Source organism: Hippoglossus hippoglossus, chromosome 1, assembly GCF_009819705.1.
Source record: "Hippoglossus hippoglossus isolate fHipHip1 chromosome 1, fHipHip1.pri, whole genome shotgun sequence".
Lineage (NCBI taxonomy): Eukaryota > Metazoa > Chordata > Actinopteri > Pleuronectiformes > Pleuronectidae > Hippoglossus > Hippoglossus hippoglossus.
The window spans coordinates 15,117,620-15,130,461 of record NC_047151.1 but is presented as its reverse complement, the minus strand read 5'-3'; the positions used below and the strand labels follow the sequence as shown (position 1 = coordinate 15,130,461).

The following is a 12,842-nucleotide window of genomic DNA, read 5'->3' as shown; positions in this document are numbered from 1 at the left end:
AGACTTATCTGAGCCTCCATCTCTGCATCCCAAACCTCCACGAAAAAGAAAATGACTTATAGTCGCAACGGACGCAGAACGGTTGTGCTGTTGCTCAGCAGAGCCTGATATCAGCAAAAACTGGTTGAGTGCATACTGACTTCAGAAACAGAAGAAGAAATGTGGGTAGAGGCAGCATCACAGTGTCGGCCCCCCTTTACTCTATTCTTAGCTCTTCCTCCTTCTCACACAGTCACACATGGTAGATGCAAAAAACCCATGTGGAGTTTCTGCCTCTGACAAAAATAGGATGGTTATATATTAAATACTAATGTCTGTCTGAACTGTTTTTGTTGTTTTTTTAAACAACCATTTGAACATTCACATCTGTAATCACAAGTTTGAATTCAAAATGCACAGCTTTGAAGTGCAATAGGCTTTGACTTGTAGTGGGGGGGGGTTATAAAATGCACTGTCCATCCCCTTACTTTAAAGATGAAAAACATGACAGTGAAGCAAATGCGGCTCGATCGCCCCCTGGTGGCTGGCTGAAGTATAGGTTATAAACCCCAACCTCATCCATATCAGTGATGGGACATGGACCAAAGTAAAATTACATGTCAAATGAATGAATAAATAAATAAAAATGGATTCATTTTAGGTAGTTCTCATCACACTGATATTTGCTCAAATTGTTTTTAATTAATAATTTGATGATATAAAAATGGGTGTTTCATCAGGAATGACAGCTGATTGGTCGAGCATGTGCGACAGCGGGACTTCGTTAGTGTGGCTCCATACTTAGATCACTACTGTGCAGACTCTGGCTCCAATGACGTATATGATGTATTATGTATCATATCCAGGATATTTTGGCTTTATTTTTGGATAGTGAGGGGTTAGTGGAGAATCATCATCGTGGATGGAGGGAGGTTTGGTTGAAAGTTATTGTTAAATTTAAGGAAGATATGGCCAATAGGAAGTACGTAGATGATAAACATAAGGGGCCCCAGGACAAAACCCTGGGGAACACCAGTAGTGACTGGAAATGGCTGGGATTTGAAAGATTTGAGTTGGATGAACTGAGTGCGGCCAGAGAGGTATGATTTCAATTTTTGAATGTTATAGGCAACCAACTCCTGTCAAGAAATGGGTTCAAAACATGAAGTATATATAAATATTACTTAAGTTGCATGAACAAGTATAAAAGATACTCATAGCTAACAGAGGCATTTCTGAGGCATTGTGCGACTGCTTTGCGCTCCTCTCCCCATCTCTCTCTGGCTCAGAGTAAACAATAAACACCAGGCTGCTCAGCACCTGTAATCTTTCAACGACTCAATCAACATTTGTAAAGCTGGTCGCATGAGGCTCGCATCCAAATCTGATCCCGCCTGCTGTCTGCGAGTCCCAGCGTCAACATCTCCACTCCTGTACATTCACTTGCCCTTTACTGCCTCCACTCAGTTCACACCCATCAAAACGGGAGCTGCCCGACTGACAAGAAAGCCAACGCTCGCATCGGGTAATCCCCTCTGCCCGACCCACTCTCCAACAACATGCACCGTCACGACGCAGCAACATCACGCCCCTCGCAGGCCTCGCTGCTTACGCACACTCACAGCTCTGTGTCTGCCTCCTTCATCCACTGTCAGTGAAGATTTACCACCTTGATCCTGGATCTTTGCCTGTCTGTCTCTTTTTCTGTCTCGCACGCCTTAGCCCCTCGTTTGCTCTGTCATGATCTCTTCCATGTCTTTTTGTTTTTTTTACATGGAAAAACTGCCTTAGAAACACAGTTCACATGCAGCCATTTCAAGCCTACACAGCGTCAGACTACACCCAGCTGTTGAAAGGAATGATGGAGTTTTGATTGATATATTATGGGGAGGAATTCAGGCGAGTCTGTGCAGCATATGTGATGAAGTGAGCAGAATACAGTGGGTCTGTTCAGTGCTGAGGCTGTTGCGTTGTGAGGGAGGCACACACACCAGCTGTCACACACCTCCTCGAAGTCACGCTTCGACAAAGAGGCGCATCGTAATTAGACAGTTACATCAGATTCTGTGTCCTGTGAATGCAAACGTAGAAAAGCTCCGTTCGGATTTGTGATCACAAAACTCATCTCGGCCAAAGCTTGAATAAAAATCCAGCCAAGAATCTAATCCACAATGCCACTGGGAGACAAACCCTGGAACTGCTCTGTTGGCAGGAGCTGGACACTGTGACAGAAGGACAGGATTTTGCAATTTTTTTGTTTCAAAACTGTTCACATACATGAGGGAAACAGCGATAACAGTTCAGACACGCTTCCTACAGGTGGACGGTCACTTTTGAATTCGCCCGAGCGGATTTTACTCCATCTTCTGTCATTCTGCCTCTAATGCAGGTCTTTCAATTATCTTTACACGTCCCTCCAACTTTTAAATGCGTGTTTTATCAGTCAAACTCCAGCACAAAGGAGCACAAGCTCAGCAATAAAACAGGCTCCAGCTTCTCCGCTCCCTCGCTTTGTGCAGTTACTATTGTCTGGACCTGTTTTCCCTTGTGAAGCAGCACAACTCGTCGTTTTGATGGGCTCATTGAAGCCGGCGCCTCGTTATCCCTTATCTCAACACTGGGCTCTCTCCCAAAGCGCAGCAAAAAAAAGTTAATTTCTCTTTTGTTCTTTTGCAGTTTGAATGTTTTTATTCCCTCATCCTCTTGTCCTTCTCATTCCCGTCCTCTCTTGCTCTAAAGGAAAACAAATCATGACTGGCGATGGGCGTTTACAAAAAATTCAAGATAAAGACACTAGGTTTTATTTACAAAATAAATTACTCCCAAGATCTCAGACATTTCTCTGCGACTTCCTATTTAGAGCCAATTTCCAGAATATAAAAATCATGAGGTGATGTACAGTATCACTGTCACAAAATTGTAAAGCCCAGTGAACTGCTCCCTATGTCATAGTTTTCATTAATTTGACCAAAGCAAACCGTGAAGTACACCCTCCAGGCAGTTATCTCAAAAAGCACCAGATGTGTCATCACAAATTACACAATTATGTTTATCATCTAATATCCAGAATGAAACATCTGCAGACCCATTATTTCCACCTCCTCTAAAATTTGACCACAAGTGAGGACAATTTCTGTGGTGAATTAATGGAAATCAATGGAAATGAAACATACACAGCTGCTGGATGTTAAAGGTCCACTGTGTAGGATTTAAAGGGGAACCTATGAGGAGAAATTGATGATAATATTCACAATGATTTTTTAATCTTGTATAATCACCTGAAACCAAAACTCATTGTGTTTTCATTCCCTTCGAATGAGCCCTTTTATATCTACATAGGGAGCAGGTCCCTTTCCACAGAGTCCGCCATGTTGGCTCTAGAGAGGGTCTTTCATGTTTTTATTTTACCGGAGGGCCCCTGTCGGTTCTCCTACACACTTCGAACAGGGAGGGTAAGTTGAGGGGTATTGTAATCTTACAACTAAGCACTTTTCAGACATGAACTCTGGAAAATGTCCAGAAAATTGCGCCTTTTACATATGAACAAGGAGATTCTCCGGGTCACGATGGGAAAAGGTTTGGAGCATTCAGGTGAGGGGTGGCGTCTGGGTAGAGCGTGCACGAGGTAGAAATCACGTTTTTGTTCACAGCGCATCAACTCCAGCGTCGGCCCTTATCACTAAAAACTCTCGAACCTCGTTGTCATTATAACTTGACATCTTTGTCTGCGTCAGCAAAGTGCCGGCACCTCTTTTTCATCCACAGATGTTTGTATTCTCTTTTTTTTCCAGTTTTACGTCCTTTTACGTACTGGCTCACTCAGATAACATTTTACTTGGGGGCTGGCAAGATAAACTCCCTTTTGCTTTCTCACATACAGCCCCTCTGGAAAATTTGAGGAGAATATCTGGATACAGTAAATATCTCGATAAATAACTGCTTATCAGTTCATCATTTCGGTCAATTATTAAGCAACAAATAGCAGAAATTCTCTGTTTCCAGCTTCTCAAACGTGAGAATCCCCAGAGTCATTTAAAATGAAATATCTTTAGTTCCGTCCTGTTGGTTTGGCAAAACAAACTATTTGAAAACAAATTAAATTGACGAAACTAGTGAGTGGCTAAAAATAACACCTCATGCTGTGATCGTTTTTCACACAGTAAGTTCGAAGCTGAAATTCACCTCAGTATATAAACATTGTGGTGGAAACATCACAGGAAATGCACATGGTTACACAAATACCACCCAGTTAAACAAATCAGTGGCCTACCTTGAACATTGCCAGCCCGGATCTCCTCTCTGCTCTTCAGAACTGGCATGATGGAGTGATCTGGGATTCGACTCCTCCTCTCATAGCCTCAGATGAAGGGATAGTAGACAGATGAAGTCACGCACGGAAGACTGAGGTGGGGTCCCGCAGGGTGAGGGTCGACAGAGGCTGGAGGTGGGCAGTGGTGGGGCGATATACGTGTGGGGCTGTGGTGTTTTTAAAGTGTAAAATTACGAATAGGGTTTACAATAACTAGCATTATACAATATAAGCAGAGCTGCTCAGAGTGGAGCAGAGTTGTGTTGAGCGCAGTGAGTTGCTTAGAAACTGTTTTTTTCATGTAAGGTGCCAAGAAAAAGACTAATCTGCGGCGAGGCAGATGAGGGTTCTGGAATTTAAAAGTTGACCATCAACTCAAAACATCAAAAGAAAGTCAAATATGATGGAGGATGGAAAGTGATGGAGGGACACGCTTTCATGTGCTTCTTTCCATCCGATTCTTCTTTCCCTTTCGTCCAACACTGCTGATACAGCTCGCCGAGGTCTCGTCGAAAAAGTCTGAGAGCGTGTGAACACGGTTGCCGTGGAGATAAGGAGAAGAGAGAGCAGAGCAGTACGTATGTGTGTGGGGGTACTCCTCCTCCTCTTCTTCTTTCCTTCCTTCTCTCCTTCTTGTTTGGCTTTCCTTCACTCTGTGCCTTGCCTTGCTCTAGCCAGTCATGATCATGGGTTTGCAGGGCCGGGCTGCGCTCGCCTCTTTCTCAGTCTGAAGGGGAGAAGAAGACATGGGCAGAGTGAGACGGCAGAGAGCGGCTCTGGGTGGATGTGATAAAGGCTGAATGTCACTCTGTACACAAGACAACTGCTTCTGAGGTCAAGGTTTCACTCAGCCAAGCAGCTGTGTCTACTTGCCCACTTTCACTGTGATCTGAATGTGTTGAACGCTGTTGCCCACTTATGTCACTGTGTTTTCTTTTGTTTTTCTACATAAGATGCTCAGAGTGCTTTTGTTTTTATCTTTTTTTTTATATAGGTCCTGACAACCACTGAGGTTTCCAAGATGTATTTATACCATAATACATTATTATAAAGTTATGATTGATATCTTGTCATAATTTAATGGTAGGGAGTAAAACAAGCCAAATATTTATCTGCAGTGATAACTTGTCCAGCAATGAAACAATTAGTTGATTAGTCGATCAACAGAAAATTTACTAGCAAATATTTGAATCATAAGGCAATACCTTTTTTTCAGGAAATAATGCTTTGTAAAGATTTGTAATATTTCTACTACAAGAACTACACAATCGTGTAAAGGATTGTGTGGCCTTGGTGGAGGTATGTTCTCTGCTGAGGGCTTTCGGTTTTCTAAGTATAGGTGATCAAGTGGATACTGTATCTTTTCCATTTCACACTGTAGCTTGGAAAAAAACAAGATGTGTAATCGTGCAATTTTGTACCGTAACTGATGTTTTATCGACCAAATTATTAGTCAATTACGTTTTGTTGCCTTTGCATATATCACAGTATCTACAGACACATGCCAAAGTTTATGTGCACTAAGCCAATGTTTGTTCTGCATTTCCAGTCTTCATTTTAACATGTATCATATTCACGTCTGTATCTGGGAATGTGTGTATCTGTGTATTTTGAGGAAGTCAAGTGTGTAGGTATAAACAGTTTAGCCTCAGGAAAATTGTCAGAGGATATCTGCATGTGTAGAATGTTAATCCTGTCTGGCACCGTAATGAATAATTCATTAGAAAAAAATGTTGGTTCCAAAGAATTACCTTTTTCTCTGACTCTTGCTGTAGTATTGAAATGACACAGTTACATTGACTAGTGTATAATAAAAACACTGTATTTCCTTGAATAACAATGTGCATAAAATTGAATAATGCTTATGTTTGTTAATTTATATTACCAAGTTCTGAATAACTGCTTTTCAAATATAGTTTTTGGTTTGATTTATTCTAGTGAGACATCTTTTATGCATTCAATTGTTCTTCGTCAAAAAGCATTTCTAAATGCATTTTCTTTTTTTACAAATGGATCTCGTCAGTTTCTTGCGCTGGAACTTTTTTAATGAATTTTCTGTATTTTCTGCTTTTATGGTTAAAATCATGGTGTGAGGTGAAATCTACAGTTCTGTGTTGTTTATGTGCACGATGTTAAATCAACCATTTAAACTAAGTGAACACAATCTTACTGATTGCTCTTCTGAACATATATCCCTCATTAGACTAAGACCCTGGAGGTAATCAGGCCCTTTTTCGTTTTGTATATTTAAACTATTTTGTGCTTTCAGCCAGGCGACATTACGCCACTCTTTTAAAACATGTCGTAAATCATTTAGAGTGTTTGTGGTTAGAGACGCTCATTTAAAATCGAGTTGAAACTTTTAGGTCAGGGCCCCACTCTCTCGCTCTGTTAACAGGGAATATTTAAAAGGCCGTTTTGGGGGAATATTCAAGAGGAATTTAAAAGCAAATGATAAATTTCAATCCACAAAATGCCTGGGAACACTCGCAGTAGTTTGTGTTGTGACAGGAATCACCTTATTTAGGAAGGTTTCAGGCTAAAGACACTAGACAGAATTCATACTTCAGTTTGGGGAAATGTGGAATGATTTGCTTTAATCGTCTTTGGGAGAATTACGCCGCTGCTAATTGGCTATTTAAGTTGATTAGAGAGTTTGTTAACAATTTTAATTCACCAGGAAAAGCTAACACAGCAGTGAATCACTTAGACACAATACATGATGCACTCTGAGACACACAGCCTATAAGCATGTCAACTAGGGTGCAGATGTGTGCTCATGAAGGTCATGCTGACGAGTCTCATACATTAAAGCTGGTGCGTGAGTCACATTAGATCTATGATTCACTTTCCAGAGATCTGGGCATTTTGGGAGATCTGTAGCAGATCCATCGAGCAGGAAACAAAGAGGGATGTAATGGAGGTGGAGGAAGAGGAGGAGGAGGAGGAGGGCATCAACACTGGTTAACAAACCATAACTAAAACAAAATGCACAATAAGGAGAGGAAAGGGATTTTAAATGAGTGCTTGTTAAATGCCATGCACCTGCACACTGCACTGGACTAATTGAGCGAGTCACCTAATGAGATGTTGAACCACTTTGATACTTTGGACCTGAATTAAAATCAGTGCTTTCTAGAAGGAGGTTAAAGAATTGATAACGATTGACTTTCATAGAGGTAGAAGAGTAAATATAGGGAAAAAAATGGATTAAGATCAAAAGAAACGGCCTGATTAACAAGCAATTAGTCACAGCAGGGTGAAGAAAGGTTTAACAGAGCGAGCAAAAAATAGAAAGAACTCCCTTTACCGAGAACCTGCTGATGAAAGTTCGTGCAGAATACACTGCCATCAGCAGCATGCACACACACACATGCACACGCTCGATTAACTGCACTCCCCGAAACACGGCGACTGCTCATGCATGTGCACACACTAAGGTTGCGGAGGAGAAGTGGGTGCTATATTAATTCACTACTCACCTAATTAACTCTTTTCTGTAACACATAATTTATTGACTGTAGTGGAGACGTTTTACAGAAGGGCAGAGTTGAGACACAAAAGCAAAAGACAGAGCAAAACGAGTGGTCCTTCATATTCCATCATGACGAGATCCCACTCTCACAACAGTCAAGAATGAGCTGTTAATTAAGCCCCTTTGTCAGTCCATAAGAAAAAGGGGGAGGACAACAGACTGAAGTGGCTGTCGTGGGCCTACGCTACTGGGTGTAATTTTTCAATTGCACAGGCAGTTTCAGCCTCATGTCCATGTATATCTATATATGTAAGGGCTAAAAACTTACTGAGAACATTTGAGCAGTGGTAATGCTTTAAAACAGCGCTCCCAAAAAGGTGTGGCAGTGTGAAGTAGAGACGAGGCACCGAACACAATGTAAAGAAAAGAGGAAAAATGTGACTGAGGAAGAGAGAAGGGTAGGGATGAGATGGGGAATTACGTTCTCTCTCTCTATATATATATATTTTTTTAATCTGTCTATCAGTCTGTCTATATCTACGACCTGCACACAGAGGCTGCTACATCTCAAATCCACAGCTGCATCTCAAATCCACAGCGAGGCATTACCCGCTTAATCCACTGCTCGACATCCAACTAATGCCAACTCTCGGTCTCTCTTGCCTGATAGAGGATGAGAATGGAGACAAGTGGAGGGGGGGAAAGAGCTTCAGGGATGAAGAACCAGCCAGCTCTGGATGAAGACTGATCGAAGGGAGGGAAGGGGAAGATTGAAAACATGCAGGGGGCAGGAGAATTCAATTCTGGCGAATATTTTGAAAATCAATAAGAAGCGAATAGAGGTTTTAGGCTTGTGTGTGTCTGTGTGTGTAAGAGGGGGGGCAGTTTAAGTGCTAATGGCTGTTGATAGACTGGCAGGATGAATATAAGCACAAATCAAGCATGAAATACACTCCTAATGAGTGGAGATGGCCATTAGCTCCCAACTTTGAACGCAGCTCACTAAATAACATAAATTGAATATAATGTACTTAAAGAGTCAATTTCCCAAACTTTGCCAAATTAAAATATGAACCTATGAAATAAATAAAGCACCTGGAGATAAATCCCATTCTCCCTCAGGGCTACACTGGATTATTTGTCTTCCCTTCACAACAGGTTGCAAAAGATATTGACATCTTTATTAAACAGAAAAGGGGACATGACGTGTGAATAAAGATTCCTCAAAGACGACACTTAAAAATGGGAGCACTTTGCCATGATGAAGACGGATGAGGAGCAGGAGGATGTGAAAACAATGCGAGACCAGACGAATATCGACTCACTGAATACTGTCCTTTTAGGCATAGTTTAGTGTGCGAGTGCATTTGTGTGTTAATGTGTGTTTTATGTATACGTAAAGCACACACAAATACACACACGGACAGACAGATAGACAGACACTAAACAATAGTTAACCTACCTAGAGTAAAATTTAAGAATCCCACAAGAGTGTGATGCAAAGAAAATGGGTGTGGAGGGACCAAAAGAGAAAGAAAAGGGAAAAAAAGAGTCATTCATGGAGGGTTTTTTTGGATTATCGCTGAAGAAAATTCATCCAAGTTCATATAAAATCAGAGTTTAGAGACAGAGAGAGGCGTGGGATGAGGGGAGAGTGATGGCAGCAGCAGCAGCAGCAGCAGCAGCAGCAGCAGAGATTAAATGGCAAGGAGGGATCGACAGGTGATGATGGGGTTTGGTGAGAGGGGAGGAAAGAAATGACCAAAAAAATGGAAAAGAAAAACTCCCTCCTTTCTCTTTTCTCTCACTCATGAACAGAGAAAATTATACACGAGGTAGATGGAGAAGTAGATGAGGAGGCAAATGATGGAGAGAGAGACTATATGAAAAGATGAAGCACCTCCCAGCAACGCGATGAGGAATAAGAAAAATATAAAACGAAAGAAAAAATTGAATACTCCAAAGCCTTCCGTTTTTGCTCTGTTTAGTGAGGGCGAGAGTGGGAGGCTTTCAGTTATACCCCCCCTCTCTCTCTCTCTGCCTCTGCAACTGGTCTTCTTGTGTCTTCCGTCCTCCTCAAAGCAAGATGCTACCTTCCCTTCAGATGAGCCGCGACCCTCTGCCAACACAGCTGTGAGACATGGCACTCGTGCTGGCTCGCATGGCGGGGTGCTGCTGCCTGTGTACCCAGAGATACAAGAGTGTGGAGCCGACAACACACCTCTGGCTGGCGGAGAGCGCAGCAGAGCACAACTCCAACTGCAGTCACTCTCGCTCTCCTCCCCCTCATCTAGAGAGAGAGAGAGAGAGAGAGAGAGAGAGAGAGAGAGAGATAGAGAGAGAGAGACAAAAAAGGAGGGGGTGGAAGGAACAGACAGACAGAGAGTTGTGTGGAGGTGGGTTCCTCTGTAGTATTGTGTATTAGAGAGAGATGCGACAGTAAAGACGGGCTGCTGCAACAATTGTCAAGAAAACTGTCTCTACTAAGAAAAGCAATGGCTCCCTCTACTGTCGCCCTGAGCTCAGAAAATAAAATGAAAATAACAAAACACAAGAAAATAACATGAGGAAATACAGTGGTGGAAAAAGTATTCAAATACTTTACCTATAAGAAGTAAAAGCAGTAAAAAATACATTTACTCTTTTACTTACGAGTAAAAATCCTGAATTGAAAACATAACTTCAGTAAAAATACATTAGCATTATTAAACGATCAAAAGTAAAAAAAACAGTCCCTTTATTTAACCACATTTAAATTTACTAAATCCAGATTTCTACTGCAACACATGTACACACACTCATAGATATCAGTACTCTTAACTAGACGGATTTTTCTCATCAAGATCTGTGAATTATTCTCTGAGAAATCAGTGAAAATGCTGAAAAACGCCATATCTCACAATGTTAAAGAAAGTGAAAACAATTCTGGATCCACGCCAAAATTGAATGGCTTCTTCCCTGAGTTATACCATATTCTTTCACCAAGTTTCAGGGAAATCTGTTCAGTTGTTTCTGTGTAATCTTACAAACAGCCCAACAGACAGTGGTTAAAAAAAAACATAACCTCGTTAGCATAAGTATTTATTCCTACTGATTTTTAATGTGCAAATTGTATTATACTCACTGTAGTTACTTAGGTAGACTTGATTTTTAATCAACAGTTTTTAGTGTCTCCAACAAATGATTATTTCCATTACAGATTAATCAACAGATCATTTTCCTTGATTAATAAGCTGCAGCCATTAATATTGTTCTTGAAAAGTAACCTGATTAGTAAATTGTCAATCTAATGATGGATTAATGATCTTAAAATGTCCGCTTTAACTGGGTATTTTTATTTATAATGATGCATCTTATTGTGTAAGATCATCATATGTGTGTAATGAATGATGTGCTAATGAAGTAAAAAGTACAATATTTCCCTCTGAAGTGTAGAGGAGTAGAGGTGTATAGCGGGATTTACATTAAAAACACTCAAGTCATGTACAAGTACCTCAAATTCATACTAAAGCAAATAAACTTTGTTGCATTCCTCTATTGATACGTGTAGATAATTACATTTAAAAGTAACACCTCTATTAGAAAGGCACTATATTGTGTAGCCTACTGAACATTAGTCAATTAAAGTTCATGTAAGTGGTTAAATCTCTACGTCTCTAAACACTTGACATCCCCCGTTGGATATACTTTTACATTTTGTATGTTGTAAACTTCATGTTGCTGCAGAGTGCCTCAACTTTAAAACTGTATACAGAAATTCTAATTTAATAGTATTTGTCATTAACTTGCATTTTAAATACATAGTTGACTCTCATTACCTCTATGTGCTGCATCTCTACTTCCATCCAAATATGAAACGTGTCAAACGCTGTTGTACATTTGCTCAAATAAAATGCTTATATAGATATTTGAAATATCCAACCTATAAATTGCTGTCAGTATTTGACAGAGTGTTCTTACACATATGATCTGCCTCTGACATATGATTTGTTATAAATTAAACTGGTATACTAGGCTGTTAAATATATATAAAATAAACCATGACCAGCTACATTAAATACTACTTTTACATTTGGTTGCACTTTTATTAAACTTCTTACACGACCTGAACACTTGTTTTGCCACAGAACTGCAAAGATTCAGTAATTAAATAAAGTCTTAAACCCCCAAAAAAGTTTACCAAATACATAGACGCCATCTTTAGAGAACCCGTGGTAGTGACATTCCGACATTCCTTCATTTAATAAATCCCCGGGTCACTGAATCTGTAGTTCTGTTAGCTTGCTATCGTCAGGCTAACTGTTGTTAAGCTAACTATTGTTAAGCTAACTGTTGTTAGCCTAATGATAACTGTTGTTAGCCGCAGCTAGCTGTAGCCGGACACGTGGAAAACAAACTCACCTGTCCTTTTGGCTTCGTTGTTGTTTTTCAGTGAAGCAGAACTTCAGTTTGACTCTGAGTCACATTTACATCGTTACAGGTTGAAAACCAACCTCTGAGTCTGTGCTTTATTTCCATTGAAGAGACCTGCAGCCAGTTCAGAGACAACAGGCCTCAGTGGAAACACCAATCACACCAGGGCCAGTTTGTTTCAATACAACCTGTATAGAACTATGTATTTAACAGATTTAGATATGTGTTAAGAAAAACTAGTATACATTTACTTTTATATAAATAAAACCATCAGAAAGTAAATCTTGCCCAAAAAAGGTGTTTAAAATAATCTTTTATCCAAAAAATACTTTCTCGGATGTCAAGTCATTAGACTAAACGTATCTGTGGTTCTTGTGAGAGAAAGAATTTGTGACAGTGGAACAGTGAGGCAAGGCTGAGCAACAAGGTTCACTAAACAGACCCTTTGTTTTACTGTACGCTAAGTAGCACTACACCGAACCACCACATGACTTTAATAGAGGTTGTCAATTCAAGACTTTTCTACTGTAGTTTATTGACAATGAAAGAAACTTCACCAAGAAACATGAGTTCAACTAATCCAACCAACTATGCTCCATCTACAGATGCCAGGATCCATGGGTTCAGATCTTTTTCAGTGTTCCTTCCTCCGTCTGATCAGTGGTT

The 12,842-nt window shown here is 40.4% G+C and overlaps 1 protein-coding gene and 1 long non-coding RNA gene across 4 annotated transcripts in view; both read right to left on the bottom strand.

Moving 5' to 3' along the window:
* grin2bb (glutamate receptor, ionotropic, N-methyl D-aspartate 2B, genome duplicate b) overlaps window positions 1-4,467 on the bottom strand; it is a 98,172-nt gene extending 93,705 nt beyond the window's left edge. For all 3 annotated transcript variants that reach the window (XM_034597225.1, XM_034598063.1, XM_034598847.1), the window contains exon 1: window positions 4,250-4,467. In XM_034597225.1, the coding sequence (XP_034453116.1) occupies window positions 4,250-4,258 (9 nt within the window). In that variant the 5' untranslated portion in view covers window positions 4,259-4,467. The remainder of the gene's footprint in view (window positions 1-4,249) is intronic.
* A 115-nt stretch (window positions 4,468-4,582) lies between these two features.
* LOC117771753 lies at window positions 4,583-12,313 on the bottom strand. Its single transcript, XR_004615688.1, has 3 exons — window positions 12,165-12,313; window positions 9,226-10,053; window positions 4,583-5,015 (listed from the first exon to the last, which is right to left on the bottom strand). It is a non-coding gene; the product is annotated as an uncharacterized LOC117771753 (long non-coding RNA).
* Between the last annotated feature and the right edge of the window lie 529 nt (window positions 12,314-12,842).